Raw genomic sequence first — 15,131 nt, 5'->3', positions numbered from 1 at the left:
CTTATGCCTGGGTATTTTTTCCCCAACAGGGACCCCCCTCTATCTTCTTAATGAATGTTAAACTCTTTTTTTTTTGGAATCTTCGTGGTCTTAATGACCCAGATAAACATCGGAATTTCTCGGATTGGCTCTCTAGCTATAGATCCATTTTTGGTGCACTTCTAGAAACACATATCAATGAACTATATCTACCCCGTTTGATGTCTACCTTATGCAGAGACTGGCACTACGTATCTAACCACTTATCGGATGATGATGGAAGGATTGTTCTCATTTCGAAAGACCCAGCTAAAGTCAGAATGATCTCTCAGTCTAAACAAATGATCACCTGTGAAGTTGAGCTACCTAACTCTACTCCTACAATACTCCTATCTACGCATCTGATCTACATGAGGAAAGAACTGACCTTTGGGTTGAGCTATTGAACATTCACACTGCACATGCCCTAGACTCAAAGCCTTGAATGATAGGAGGAGATTTTAATCAGATTCTTCACTGCTATGAGCATTCAGCGTTTTGTCGCAATAGCCACTCCTTTCAGATGTACCAGTTTCATGACTGTCTGCTCCAGCTGGGTGTGTTTGATCTTCGTTTCTATGGGCCTGTTCACACATGGACAAACAAAAGAGACCTTACCCCGGTTGCAAAAAAGTTAGACAAATGCTTAATAAACAGTGAGATTCTTACTTGTTTCCCAAAAGCTATTGCGACCTTCCTTCCTCATGCCCCTTATGACCATTCTCCTTGCCTTATAGACCTTGCTTTCACCCTACCAGCAGCTGGTACCGGACAATTTCTCTTCCTACGCTCACGAAACTTTGAAAGTCAAATTATCATCTAGAACGAGGAGCGAATATGACGATCCAACAAAGATTTAGATATGAGACGAGAACTCATACTCTTCCCTCTACATTCACACGAATAGAAACTGTACTTAATGATCGTCAGTGGTCCTACAATCACTGGCCCATGGCGCGTGAAAGATGGACTGAAGAACCACCGGCAGACTTTCTCCGTTACATGAAGATGTGGATCCGTATAAAGAACATTCCGGTGAAGTTTTTTACAGGGGATACGATGCATAGGCTTGCCTTAGAAATTGGTCATGTTGAAGTGATAGCGTATGATCCCAAGGTCTCTCACAAGAAGGATTACATCCGGGCTCAGATCACCTTTGATACAGAGAAGCCGGCAAAGCCATCTCGGAAGCTTACGGTGAGCAAAGATGTAGCGGTCACAATTGAGTTTGAGTATGAGAGGATCCACAAGAAGTGTTTTCATTGCTACCGTTTGACGCATGAGAAGATCAGGTGCCCTATCCTGAAGAAGGGTCCCCAACTGCCAGGCCCGGTTCCTTCGTCTTCGGTTAGAAGTGAACAATCTCATATTAGAGGTTCTCCAAGTAATGATTCTAATGCTGTTGTGGAGGGAGCTCATGGGTTTCCTCTTCTGTTCCCGGAACTTTCCGCTCAAGAGAGAAAGGCGGCATTACTTTATATATCACACGATGATGATTCTTAGAGACAAGCGCGGATTATGAGAGTTAGGCAATTGATTGAGGATCAAGGGCAGTCACATGTTGCCACGCTCACGAGGTTTACTTGCGATCTGGATAAGGGAAAGGGTCATGACTTCTCCTACCCTGACCCTGATTAACTCCCTCAAGGCTCTCAGGGATCGAGATCAGCTTGTGTTTTACAAAGGCTCAAAGGGATTGATGATATTGATGAAAGCTTGGAATCAGAAAGCTCTGGTATAGCAACTGATTTAGCTCCACACATCTCTACAGGTTTTCAGATTGGTCGGTCCACTAGGACCCCTTCTGCCGGAGATGGTGGTGGTGCTAAGAGTGCTCGTCGCAGACCGCCTTCCTGGAAACATAAGGCTCAAGCTGGGAAATCTTCTTCAAGGAACCTGACGCCTTCTGATCTTACTTCCCCACCGCTGGAGTCTGGTGGCAAGCGTAAGACGGAGACGGTTAACATGTCTCCATCCAAGAAAACTCTGACTCTCCCATCCAATACGGTGGCTTCCAGTTATAGGCCGCTGCTCCCCCAATGAGTGTTTGGAGCTGGAACTGCCGAGGTGCAGGGAGCACCGAGGCAGTTCAAACCATCTGGGAAGTTCGTCGTCGGTTCTTTCCGGATATTATGTTTTTGATGGAGACGAAGCAAAAGTTTGATTATATGTCAGGTTTACAAAAGAGTTTGGGTTACAATAAATTTTTTACTGTTGAGCCCTTGCGGTCTTAGTGGAGGTTTGACGGTTCTGTGGAAGGATAATTACAATATAGAGATCCTGTCTGGAGATAGCAGGATAATTGATATGAAGGTGATTTGTCGATCAGTGTCTTTTTCCTCTCATGTGTTTATGGTGATCCAATGAGGGCGCGAAGACAAGAAGTTTGGGATCGATTGATGGATATTGGTGTGAGAAGAGATGAAGCTTGGTTATTAGTAGGAGATTTTAACGAGCTGATGTCAAATGATGATAAGTTGGGGGGTGCTGTACGTGAAGATTCTATGTTCTGGGGATTTGGGGACATGGCGACCGCTGCAAAATCAGAGAGATGCGTAGCTCTGGTAATGTTCTTTCATGGCATGGCTTCTTTCATGGCATGGCTAGAGGGATGGTGTGTGGGTTCAGTGTAGGCTGGACAGGTGCTTTGGAAACGACGAATGGTTTAACTTATTTCCAAGATCCAGTGTGGATTATGGAGGAATGTGGGGGTCTGATCATAGACATTTGTTCATTGGTTTTGCGAAGGAACGGAGAGAGCTGAATAGGGGAAGATTCTACCTAGATAATAGAATGTTTTCCAAACCAGGCTTCGAGGAAATTGTCATTGAAGGATGGGGTGAGTGAGAGGGCCCAGCTAACCTTATGGATCGCATTGTGACCTGTCGTAGAGGTATAGCTCGGTGGAAAAAGTCTTCAGACCTCAATTCCCATATGCGAATCGTAAGGCTGCAAGCAACGTACGAGAAGGAGATTGCTAAACTCTTTCCCTCGCGTTTGGTTATGTTGTGTCTTAAACAACAACTTGCTGAAGCTTACAGGGAGGAAGAGCAGTTCTGGAGGCAAAAGTGTAGAGAAGAATGGCTGAGAGAAGGGGATCGCAACACCAAATATTTCCACAATGTGGTTAAAGGGCGTAAAGTGAAGAATATAATACTAATGCTTCTTGACGAATGGGGGAATGAGCACTTCTCTGAAGGATCTAAAGGGGAAATAGCTGTTGATTACTTCCGCGATTTGTTCATGAGCTCGAATCCCTTTGATATGGAGGAGTTATTTCTTAACTTTCCTAACCGTATCACAAGGGAAATGAATGAGAGCCTCACTGCTTCAGTCTCAGTTGAAGAAGTTAAGGATGCAGAGATGAGTGTAAATGGTGGGAGTGCCCCTGGTGAAGATGGGCTCACGAGATCCTTCTATCACAGATACTGGCATATTGTGGGCTCCACAATAACGAAAGAAGTCCTGCAGTTTTTCCAGTCGGCAGTTATCCCGGAGGTTTGGAACCATACTCAAATCAGCCTCATCCCGAAGGTTACAAGTCCGGTTCGAATGCAGGATATGAGGCCAATCAGCCTTTGTGGAGTGCAATACAAAGTCATATCTAAGATTCTCTGCAATCGCCTGAAGCGGTTCCTTCCAGAAGTGTTCTTAGAGAATCAAGTTGCTTTCGTTTCTGGTCGTCTCATCTCCGACAATATCATCATAGCTCATGAGATGGTTCATTCACTTCGTACTAATGAAAGAGTCCCTGAGAATTTCATGGCCATCAAGACAGACATGTCTAAGGCGTACGATCGAGTCGAATGGTGTTTCCTAGAGACACTACTGGAGAAGTTTGGATTTGATCGGGTATGGGTGAGATGGATTATGGCATGTGTAAGCTCGGTTTCTTATTCAGTCCTGTTGAATGGTGGTTCACACGGCTTTATCAAGCCTGAGCGTGGCTTGAGACAAGGAGATCCCCTGTCTCCTTTTCTCTTTATCCTTTGCGTTGAGGCCTTAGTGAACTGCCTTAATAACTCTGCTGTGGCTGGCAAACTACACGGAACCCAGATAGGTTCAGAGGGGCCCTTAATCCATCATCTTCTATTTGCTGACGTTAGCTTACTACTATGCAAAGCAAATACTGAGGAAGCTACAGAGATTATCAGTTGCCTCAAAAGATATGGAGATTATTTTGGTCAACAAATAAATTTGGCCAAGTCGTCTATTATCTTTGGTTCGAAGGTTGAGGAGGCAGTGAAAGCAGAGGTGAAGGTAACATTGGGGATTGATTCTGAGGGTGGTGATGGCTCATATTTAGGTTTCCCGGAGTGTTTTAGTGGGTCTAAAAGACAGCTACTGAGTTTTCTCCGTGAAAAGCTGCAGGGCCGATTGAATGGATGGTTTGCGAAAGCGCTCTCGCAGGGTGGCAAAGAAATCTTACTTAAGTCCATTTGCTTAGTGCTTCCTATTTACGCTATGTCTTGTTTCCGCCTGCCAAAAGATACTTGTGCTCGCCTCAGAAGTGCTATGATATAATTCTGGAGGAGCAGTGGTAGTAACAGAAAGAAGATTGCGTGGGTGGCGTGGCAGAAGCTGTGCAGAACTAAAGAATTAGGAGGCTTGGGGTTTAAAGATTTGGAGAAATTCAATCAAACTCTTTTGGTCAAACAAGCAGCCATAATTGTTAACAAGCCAGACTCTCTTTTAGCTCAGGTGCTGAAGCAGCGCTACTTCAAGAACAACTCCTTCCTGGACTGTGGGCTGGGCTCGCGTCCCTCATTTGCGTGGAGGAGTATCCTTCATGGTCGGGAGCTTCTGCAACAAGGGATGATGACTAGGATTGGTAATGGAGCTGATTCTAAAGTTTGGTGGGATCGCTGGATCTTGGATGGGGCTCCTAGAGTACCAGAGTATAGACAGGGCTCTGAAGTGAACCTCTCGCTGACAGTCAGAGATTTGATTGATCAGCAGTCGGGTGCTTAGCATAGACCTCTTATTTATGAGACCTTTGAACGTAAGGATGCAGAGATCATTCTTAGAATGAAACCAAATATGGCTCGTCAGGATGAAATAGTTTGGGGCCTCACTAAATTTGCTTGATCTCCTTGAAGAGAGGGCTTCCCCACCTTCTACTCCTATTCATCCGGTTGAAAGGCAGTTATGGAAGTCATTATGGAAAATCAAGACAACCCCAAAGTTGCGTCACTTCCTCTGGCGTTCAGTATTCGGGGCCTTGGCAGTTAAAGAGAGATTGAGATCCAGAGGCATCCATCTTGACACTACTTGCTCTTCCTGCAATATGGCGACAGAAGACATTGGCCATGTTATCTTCCATTTCTCCTTTGCTAAGGAGGTCTGGGCTTTATCCTCTGTTCCTATGCCTTCCTCTGCTGTTTGGTCACACTCTATCTTCCTTAATCTGCATCATCTAGTTGCATGTAGTAAAAAGAGAGAGCTGGATCCTGAGGCTGGCCAAATTTTTCCTTGGATCTTATGGCATATATGGAAGGCTAGAAATAGCTTTTGCTTTGAGAATGTTAGGCTAGACCCAGCGGTGATCATGGACAAAGCCAAGATGGAAGCTGAAATTTGGAGGAACCTTCAGAGCCCAACTCAAGCTACGACTGCTTCTTCGGCGACCAACCAGGAATGCCCGCGTGTTGTTTGGTCTAGACCACCAAGGAACTGGGTGAAATGCAACTTAGCTTCGTCTTGGGTGGACAGATCAAGTCATAGTGGTCGTGCGTGGGTAGTGAGAGATAAAGAGGGATCTGTCAAGTGTCACAACAGAGGTTCCTTCCCCCGATCAGATACAACTTTATTAGCTGACCTTGAGGCTTTGCAGTGGTCAGTAGAAGCTATGATGAGTTTGAAGATTGATAAGGTGATCTTTGAAACTTCATCGGGAGTGCTTAAAGATGCTTTCTGTAGAGGCTCACTTATTCCTCAGGTTACGCTTCGAGTCGCCAAGATTATCAGTGCCTTAACTACTTTTTAGACTGGAGACTGGAGCATATGGAGGCCGAAGGGAACAATGTAGCTCGATTGATAGCTGATAGTGTTACCACTGATCAACGTCTTCTATCCTATGTTGCTTCGGGAGGACCGTCGTCGCTCCAGAATTTGATTGAATATGAAGCGGATGTGCTCCCACATTAATGAGTTACTGAGACTTCTTCTGTTGGCCCTTGGTGAACTGTATTGCCGCCTACTGGTGGTTTCCTCTGGTTTGGTTCTTATTTCTGTTTTATTATACTCTCTTTAGCAACTTGTTTTTTTTTTCTTTCCTTTCTTTCTTGGGTTTGTTTAACGTTAGAGGCTTGTCCTCTCCATTTTGGAATGAAATTTCAGTGTTAAAAAAAAACAAGACCATTCGTGTTTATGTCAGATTTGATTCGGTTCAGATTCATTTTTATCATGTCAGATTCAGTGCGGGTTAATCGCCCACCCGGCCCCTATTAGATATTTATGTTTATTTTCGATGCTTAAGAAGATTGATCTTTTTTCTTGCTGAGAATTAAAAAGATAGATCTTCTCAAATCTTCGAAGATTATTGGATCACGTGATCTCCTATATCTCCATCTACGTGTAGTTTATTTTATGTCGTGCTGAGTGGAACTTGGATATGTTCGACAACTATTTAGGTCTATTATTCATTTTAATCTGCTCTCTTGATTATTTTGTTCAACTCTTACTGGTGCTTCTTAGTTTTTTTTTTTTGAAACTAATTGGTGCTTCTTAGTTCTTATTGTGGTTGCGTGATTCGTTTCATTTTAAATTATATTGCAGCATTGTTACTTTCTTGGATCTTGGTTCTTGGATTGTCAAATTTCCCAGTTTTTAGTACAGAAATTTATGGACAAAAGGATATATAGAAAAGCTTCGAACAGATCTAAGAGAGACTAGAAGCCTTCTAAAACCGAAAATAGCAATCAGTTATATCTGATTAAGAAGCAAGTTAAAACTTTTCAATAGACAAAGAATTGTTTTTCTGTAGATTATGTATTTATATTGTGTGTATATCATTGTAAACTTTATCCTTATCTAAAAGTAAGTAATAAAAAAAACAGAAGCTTTATCTCGATATTGTTCTGATGAGATGAAACCACGAATTTTGTCAAGTAGTTTATTCAAGCAAACTATTAAACTAACATATACCCTAGGTTCACCAAAGAAACCAAGAAAAGCATGTAAATCAAAAGTAAGAGAAACACTTCATCTGTATAATCACCCTGCATAAACCCTAGCCATGACCACGACCGCAAGTATTTATACTGTACGTATCACATCCGAGGCCGACGACGTCCACAGCGGACGAGTTTCTTCAACTGACACAGAAACTTACGACCAATTGACATGTCTGCATTGGATTTGGCCTCCTTCAAACTAAAGCTCTTCAGATAGAAGCTACGACGTCGTCTATAATCGTCTTCCTGACTCGATAGAAAGTCTGCACTTAGATTTTCCCAAGTTACTTCTTTATCACGTATTGACTTCTTTGGGTTTCCTTCTTGATCCCAAACTTCTCCATAGATCCAGTTCTCGTTTCCCATATAGAAGACTTTTCTTCTATCTAGCTCTCTTGTAAAAGACAAAACTGACGGATTAATTCATTAGTGGTACGGTATTTGGGTGTATATATATACACAGCCTTGTTTTTCTTTTTTCCTTTTGAGATGTTAAATATACTTGCATATTTATAATATTCTATTTACAAAAAGATATATATCCATTAACAAAAAAAGGAAAAATAACTCACTAACATCAAATCTTTCACATAATAACTAGGAACTTCAACGTTAAAACGTATGAAAGAGGAACTTCAACTAGATATATATACACTGGTGTTATCATAGCCAAATTACTTTGCAATAAAACAACTCAAAGAAAAGGAACTTCAACGTTTTAACGTATGAAAAAGGAAAAAAAAAATCAACTTTTTTGTTCGATCGAGTATCCCATTAATTTGCTCTATTTGTTTTTATCAACAGTAAGAAGATATAATAATGCATTTTATTTTATTAAATTTCATAAACCATTACAAACAACACGCAAAATAGTTTTTAAATCCCAAATTTGGTTCGAGCTTCTGATGCTTCACTAGCTGGTGCCCGTCATGGAAAGACTATTCAGTTTGGTTCTCTTGCTGTTGCTGAGATTGAATCTCAAATTACTATTCCTGCTACAGGAAACTCTAACTCTTCTACCTCTCAATATCACTACAAACTTGTTTCCTTTCGGGAACATGCTGCCTCAATTTTAACTGTACATGAACCTACTTTTACATTTAATGAACCTGTTTCAAGCCTTTCCAAATCCAATCCTCCCGCCATATCTAATCGTGACCCTCAAAACCCTAAGCCTTTAGCTAATCCTTCATTCAGTATCTTACAACCACTTACTAAAACTACTTCTTGTGCGCCTACTTCTCCTACTTCTAACCCAGTTTTTCCCTTCCTAACACCAATTGCCACTTCAACTCTTGCTGAAAAACTTTGTGTGAAAGGTGACAAGTCTTTTACCAGGCTTGTTCCAGCAACGCTCTCTAATACTGATCGTCTCCGAGTACTCATTCCAGACTCTGTCTTCTAAAAGGGGACGAAATTGCATGAAGATATTATTGTCTGCTACTTCAATGGTAGATCTCCGCCATTTAATAATATCTAAAGTGTCCTCTGCCACATGTGGGGCAAAGGAAGAAGCCTTGAGATCCATAATAACCCTTTTCAACGCTCAGTTCTTGTTAGAATTCCGAGTGATTTTTTAAGACAATTTTTCTTGGATAAAAGCATTTGGTACGTATGAGACTCGATGTTTCATACCGCCCAATGGTCGTCTGTCCACTGTTACGCTACTCCTCCGCTTAGTTCCATCAAGATCTGGGCCAATCTTACATGCGTTCCTCAAGACCTGCGTTACAAGCAAGGACTCAGTTTGGTGGCTCGGTTAATTGGGGAATCTAAGGAGACTGATGATTTCACTCTTAATCTAGTCAGTTTCACCTTATCTCATGTGAAGGTGGAAGTGGATCTTACCAAGCCGCTTCCAAGTGTTGTGGAATTTGAAAGACAGAGTGGCGAGGTCGTTGAGGTCAAGGTGGATTATCCATGGCTACCTCCAACTTGTTCTCACTGTAAAGCGCTTGGACATGTGATCAGGAATTGCTTGCAGTTCACGCCTCCAAAGACCCCCCTTCCTAGCGCCTCTGTCACTGTTGAAAAAGCAAAGAAAAAGTGTCAGTAACTTAAAAAAAGACCCCTACTGTAACAGTCAAGACTAAGCAATATATTTCTAAGAAGTCTGCTCCTCCTTCTGTGGAAACCACTCCCCATGTTTCAATCCCAGTTATACCTTCTCTTACTGTTTCTCTTCCCTCTAAACCTTCTACCTCAAAATCTATTATGTTTTAACGAAGAATCATCTATGATGTTTTAAAAACACTTTGATATAGTAGATACCGAGGAAAAATGCTATGAATATTACGGTGATATCCATATGGAAAGTTTTAAATATATTTTTTTTTCACTCCAAATTATATTTTGTATCCAAACTATTGTAATCATATATAAAAGAGTCATTATTAATAGATAATGTTTTGAGTAAAGAAGAGAAGACAAAAGAAAAGAGGAATTGGTTATAACTATACGCAGTTGTATCAAATAAGAACATGCAGCCGTATATTAAAATTAATTGTAGGTTAATCAATACAAACATTTTGATAAATGAATCAATACTTTAACGTTTTGCTTTTTCCACAATGTGATGACATGAAAACAAATTATATAAAATCAAGAAAATATCAAATATAACATACTGAACTAGGCCTGGGCGTTTTTACCTTAACTCGAAGTACCTACCTAAACCGGAAGCGAAAAGACCGTAACCGAATCCGAACTGCTATATAAAAATATCCGAATGAGACTTATGAGTTTAGTACTTTGGTGTTTGCAGGTTATAACCCGAACCGAACCGAAATCCAAACTAGGATTCGATAATATCCAAAATTAGTTAAATATGCTAATGTTTTATATATTTTAAGGTGATTTAGATATTTTAAGTATTCAAAATATTTTTGTAGTTTGTTTAATTTGTTATTTTGAATATTTTTAGCTAATTTAGATAGTTTAACTAATATTTAACTAGGTGTTTCGTCCGCGCATGCGGGCTTAAATATTTTATAATTACTTAATAATATAATCATTACTAATTAAAAGATTATCATGATAAATTATTTATGTTTCATAATAAATTATTATATATATTTTCATTTAAATATTCTTACTTATAATTTTATAAAACTATTTGTATATACATTCATTAGTAAAAAAAATCTTAGAAGTCATTCGATATTATCTTTCAATTATATAAAACTAAAACATTTACTTGATTAATAATTAGTTATGTATTTTGTGGGTTTAATAATAAATTATTTATGTTTTCTAACAAATTATTATATATATTTCATTTAAAATTCTTACTTATATTTTTAAGAAACATTTCTTTGTATATATATATTCATTGTTAAAAATATATCTTAAAAGTCACTCAATATTCTCTTTTCAATTATATAAAACTAAATAAACTAATTGATTAATATTTAGTTATGTAGTTTTTGTTTTATTAATTTTTTTATTGAAAATAATTTTAAGATAACAATACAAATATATAGGAATTGTCTTTTTATTTTTTAAAAACTATTTGTATATACATTCATTAGTAAAAAAAATCTTAGAAGTCATTCAATATTATCTTTCAATTATATAAAACAAAAACATTTACTTGATTAATATTTAGTTATGTATTTTTGGTTATAATAATAAATTATTTATGTTTTCTAACAAATTATTATATATATTTTCATTTAAAATTCTTACTTATATTTTTAAATAACATTTATTTATATATATATTCATTGTTAAAAATAAATCTTAAAATTAACTCAATATTCTCTTTTCAATTATATAAAACTAAAAAATTAATTGATTAATATTTTGTTATGTAGTTTTTGTTTTATACAAATATATAGGAATTATCTTTTTATTTTAATATACTTTTAGGTTTTGGATAATTCTGATTATTATTATGTTAATTATTTATCTAATCAAAATAATTAAAATTCGTTTTTATTATTTAAAATTTATTTATTAATGGTATAAACGATATTAACCAGTCTAACTTTTAACGTGAGAGCTCCGTTGCAAAAAATCACTTCGCAAATAATAGTATATATATATATATATATATTAGATTTGTAAATAATTTATATATTTTGAAAAAATATTCGTCAATTTTTGAAGTTTAAAAAAAAAAATTTTGGACGTTTTTAGACAGTGGTTACATCCGATCTGAACCGAACCCGGAAGGAACCAAACCGAATCCGAGCTAATAATTAGTAAAACCCGAATGGTACGTCAGAGCATAACACCGAAAATCCGAAAATCCGAGAATCCGAATCACCCGAACCGATACCGAATGGACCACCGAATGCCCATACCTATACTGAACATTAGCTTATAAGCATCAACAAAATCATTGATCAAATGATTTACTTTCCTTGAAAGTTGAAACAAAGTCAAATCAGTGTTGTCCACTAAAGCTTCTAAATTCATAGTGTGTATAAATTTACTCTTACAAATCATGAATTGATAATAAATATGTTCGAAGAAAGATTGAATATAGACTAAAAAACCATAACAAAATAAAATATATTCCTATTAATTTAAAATTGCTAAAGAATTTTGCTGATAAAGTGTTTTGAATAAAAAAGAAGACAAAAAAAAAGAAATTGATGTCTTATTCCATAAATAATGAACTCCTTATATAGTAATACAATATAAGAATTTAGCTTGGAAACTAAATACAAAAAAATTTTGGTAAACAAAGACTTCTCGTAGTCGACATCACAATAAACAACGTATATATAACAAATAATAATACACGCTAATTCATCTTTCTCTTCTCTACTTACAACACACAGCACATTGTCTTTTTACTATAGTTGGTCACTTCCCATTAACAGATTTTGGTGGTATAAAAACCACACTATACAACCATAAATCACAATAACATTAGCTCATTACAAAGAATCGAATTTTGTGTACCAACGGGAAAACAATCACCATCTCTCATCACCAAACCAATTATTCTTCTCCTTGGGTCCCGTTGGCCCTTCCTCGCCTGATAACTCCACCGGAAGCTTCCTCAACACTGCATCAACCCAACACCTCAGCCTCCACGGCAATCTCTCATTCAACCTCTCAATCTCCGTCCTCGATCCATACACAATCTTTGGTCCCCACTCTCTCATATAACCAAGCCACGGCGGCTCCACCACCTCCTCTCCTAGATACTCTGCCGCAACAACCTCGTACCTCGAACACGAATCCACAAACAAATCGCTTCTAGCCGTATCGTTCCTTATCCCAATCCCAAGCAAATCCGACCCCTGCAAATACATCCCTGACCTAGCAAAGCTGGCGTGACCATGCTTGGACGAGTAAACCACAGCTCTGTTGCTTCCCTCCACGAACTCCAGATCTTGAGCTTCCACCCACTCTCCGCCGCTATGCTGAGACAAGTAAACTGCGTGAAGCTCCCCGGAGAAGTTGCTGATCCGGAGAGTGAAATGCTCCCAATCACAAACGTGCTGACCTGTTTTAGCCAATGAGATGTTCAAGAGGCCGAGCTTCAGAGTCGCTGGTCCGTTAAAAGGACAGAAAATCCAAAACGCGAGATCAGTAAACGTTCCTCCAAACGCCGGCTTAACGTGAACGTAGAGCTTGGCTGTTTCGAGATCTCCTCGCTTCAGAAACTTGCTCCTCTGTTCATCATTACTCGGTAAATCAATCCAAAACTGTTTATCATTGGCTCCACCATGAGGCAAGTTCGAGCCGTTTTCATCGACAGGCTCTTGGTTATCAGAGCAGCACAAAACGGCACCGTTCTTGAAGAACCAAGAGACGGAAGAAGGCAAGTAGACTTCATCAGGGTGGAAGAAGACTCTCGGACCATAGTGTTGAATCAAAGCATGGATCTGGTCTAAATTCGGCATCGCATGTAAACTAGAATCAAGGTTTTTCAAACAAGCGATGTTGTTACAGAGATGATCTTCTTCTTCAATCTCCTCCGTGGAGATCATTAACGGAGTTCTACAGAAGAATGTACCTGCAGAGACTCCTTTGCCCCACATGCCGCGGTCTGAAGGTCTTGTTGTCCATATAAACAAAGGAACGCTTAAAGAATCCGATAACGCAGTGATAATGACTCTACGCGCTTCACATTTATCGGTTAGATTAGCTCGAACGCATCTAACTTGATCCAAACCAGGTTTCGTGGGACTCGTTGTAACCAAGAATCCGACCGGTTTATACCCTCGAGGAGGCTGCGGTAACCAGAAGTAACCGCAGCCCTCGCTTTTAGGTTCTTCTTCTGATGATGATGATGATAAGTCGTTTGAGCTCCAGACCAATGTATAATCAAGTGGCTTTGCAAGTGCAGACGTGACGATGCCTCTAGCTACAAGAACAAAACCTCTCAAGAGGCGAGAATCGGGTTGACAGTAATGTCCTAAACAGTGAAAACTGTCGGGTAATTTGTCGGGTTTGTAAAATGAGACAGACTTGTTCTTGTCTCGAGGAGAGACGTATCGCCATATGAATTCAAAAGATGTGATCTCGGCTACTTCTACGTCTCCAAGACTGATTCTTCCTGAAGCAAAGCCTCGACCTAATCAATTGACGCATTTTCAAGTAAACTCAGCTTTAGCTTATAAATCAAAGACAGGAGGAAGAAGAAGAAGAAGAAGAAAAAATGAGAAAAATCAAATGTTTCTATAAAAAAAAAGACTGTTCATAATTCTTGGTGGATTGGATCAAAGCAATTTGTTAAATCCAGAATTTGTTTCCAGATCGGAGTTGAAGAAGGTAACCAGATTCAAAGAAAGAAGGGATCATCACAAATTGAGAAATTACCTGAAGGCCAGTGGGGAAGAGAAGCAGGGAGGGAGAAGGTTTGGGGTTGCTTCAATGGCGGAAATTCTGTGAGATTGTTCCAATAGAGACACTTGCACCCAAACATCCCTACCTCTCTGTCGCTCTGAGATCATCCGATGGTTCGGGAAACCAATAGTAATCAAACCGACATATATCAAAGCTTGTTGGGTCCCAATCATCTAGATATCTCGATTTAGTTATTTTTGGATAATTCTTAATCCCATAAAAATCAAGATTAATCAGAAAAAAAACATTTTTTTGTTGCTTTATAAGTCATCTGATTGTATTAATAGGGAATCAAAGAAGTTGAGTTTACAGATTATATACTCTTTTGACACCAACAAAACAACAAAACCAACCAAGGCAAGTTAGCTAGCTCTATGTGGAAATACACATTCCAAAACCAAACCGAAATCCAATCAGTACCGAACTTCTAAAGCTAACTTTCCTTCAAACCAAAAGCTAAGGGAATCTCCTAGGCCTGCGACTTCGGGTAATCGGTTCGGTTCCGGATATGATCCATTCGGTTCCGAATATTTCGGTTATTTAAAAAGTGTAACCAAATAGTATCCGACTGAATTTTGGTTCAGATTTGGTTTCCGACCGATTTTAGATCGGTTCGGTGAAACCGTTTAAAACCCGAAATACTATGTTTTTTCTATTTTCTATTTTTATTTCTTAAAGAAAAATAATTTAAAAAACAGATATATATTAGTAAATGTAAATAAATACAACAAAGTGACAGTAGCCTAGTGTTTTTACATATAATTCGGTTTAAATCGGGTATCCATTCGGTTCCAGGTAAAGACCCGACCCGATCCGATACCCATGGTTAAATATATTTTGATTCATTGGGTAAATTTGGTTTACCCAATCCAATCCGAACCGGTTCGATTTCAGATTGGTCCCGGTTCGGGTAATTAGATATGGGTAACTGGATATGGGTAAAAGTCTGAGACCTATAATCTCCAATAATACTTTATTTTCTACACTAAACTCTATTATAGAATAAAACTTTGTTAAAATCCACTCTATATTACACTCTGAAATAGTGCAAATTTATTTCTTACTCTATATTTAGAGTAATTCTATTTCTTACTCTAATAGAGTGAAACTTTTTATTTATACTTTAGT

General features: G+C 38.7%; 4 protein-coding genes across 4 annotated transcripts; 3 read left to right on the top strand and 1 right to left on the bottom strand.

Annotated features, from left to right (window-relative positions):
• The first annotated feature begins 969 nt into the window (after positions 1–969).
• LOC108808028 (uncharacterized protein At4g02000-like) lies at positions 970–2,061 on the top strand. Its single transcript, XM_056987077.1, has 2 exons — positions 970–1,402; positions 1,667–2,061. Exons 1-2 carry the CDS (start codon positions 970–972, stop codon positions 2,059–2,061), a joined length of 828 nt encoding a protein of 275 aa, XP_056843057.1.
• An 822-nt stretch (positions 2,062–2,883) lies between these two features.
• Positions 2,884–6,165, top strand: LOC108808029 (uncharacterized). The gene is made up of 4 exons (XM_056987076.1): positions 2,884–4,406; positions 4,557–4,981; positions 5,118–5,890; positions 5,938–6,165. The coding sequence occupies exons 1-4, from the start codon at positions 2,884–2,886 to the stop codon at positions 6,163–6,165; spliced, it is 2,949 nt and encodes a 982-aa protein (XP_056843056.1).
• A 2,652-nt stretch (positions 6,166–8,817) lies between these two features.
• LOC108808032 (uncharacterized) lies at positions 8,818–9,249 on the top strand. The gene has a single exon (XM_018580238.1). It carries the CDS (start codon positions 8,818–8,820, stop codon positions 9,247–9,249), a length of 432 nt encoding a protein of 143 aa, XP_018435740.1.
• A 2,653-nt stretch (positions 9,250–11,902) lies between these two features.
• Positions 11,903–14,286, bottom strand: LOC108805904 (hypothetical protein At1g04090). The gene is made up of 2 exons (XM_018577893.2): positions 13,977–14,286; positions 11,903–13,731 (listed from the first exon to the last, which is right to left on the bottom strand). The coding sequence occupies exons 1-2, from the start codon at positions 14,080–14,082 to the stop codon at positions 12,122–12,124; spliced, it is 1,716 nt and encodes a 571-aa protein (XP_018433395.1). The 5' UTR covers positions 14,083–14,286; the 3' UTR covers positions 11,903–12,121.
• Between the last annotated feature and the right edge of the window lie 845 nt (positions 14,287–15,131).

Source organism: Raphanus sativus, chromosome 6, assembly GCF_000801105.2.
Source record: "Raphanus sativus cultivar WK10039 chromosome 6, ASM80110v3, whole genome shotgun sequence".
NCBI lineage: Eukaryota > Viridiplantae > Streptophyta > Magnoliopsida > Brassicales > Brassicaceae > Raphanus > Raphanus sativus.
The sequence above is the reverse complement of the archived record's forward strand: the minus strand, read 5'-3'. Positions and strand labels throughout refer to the sequence as shown.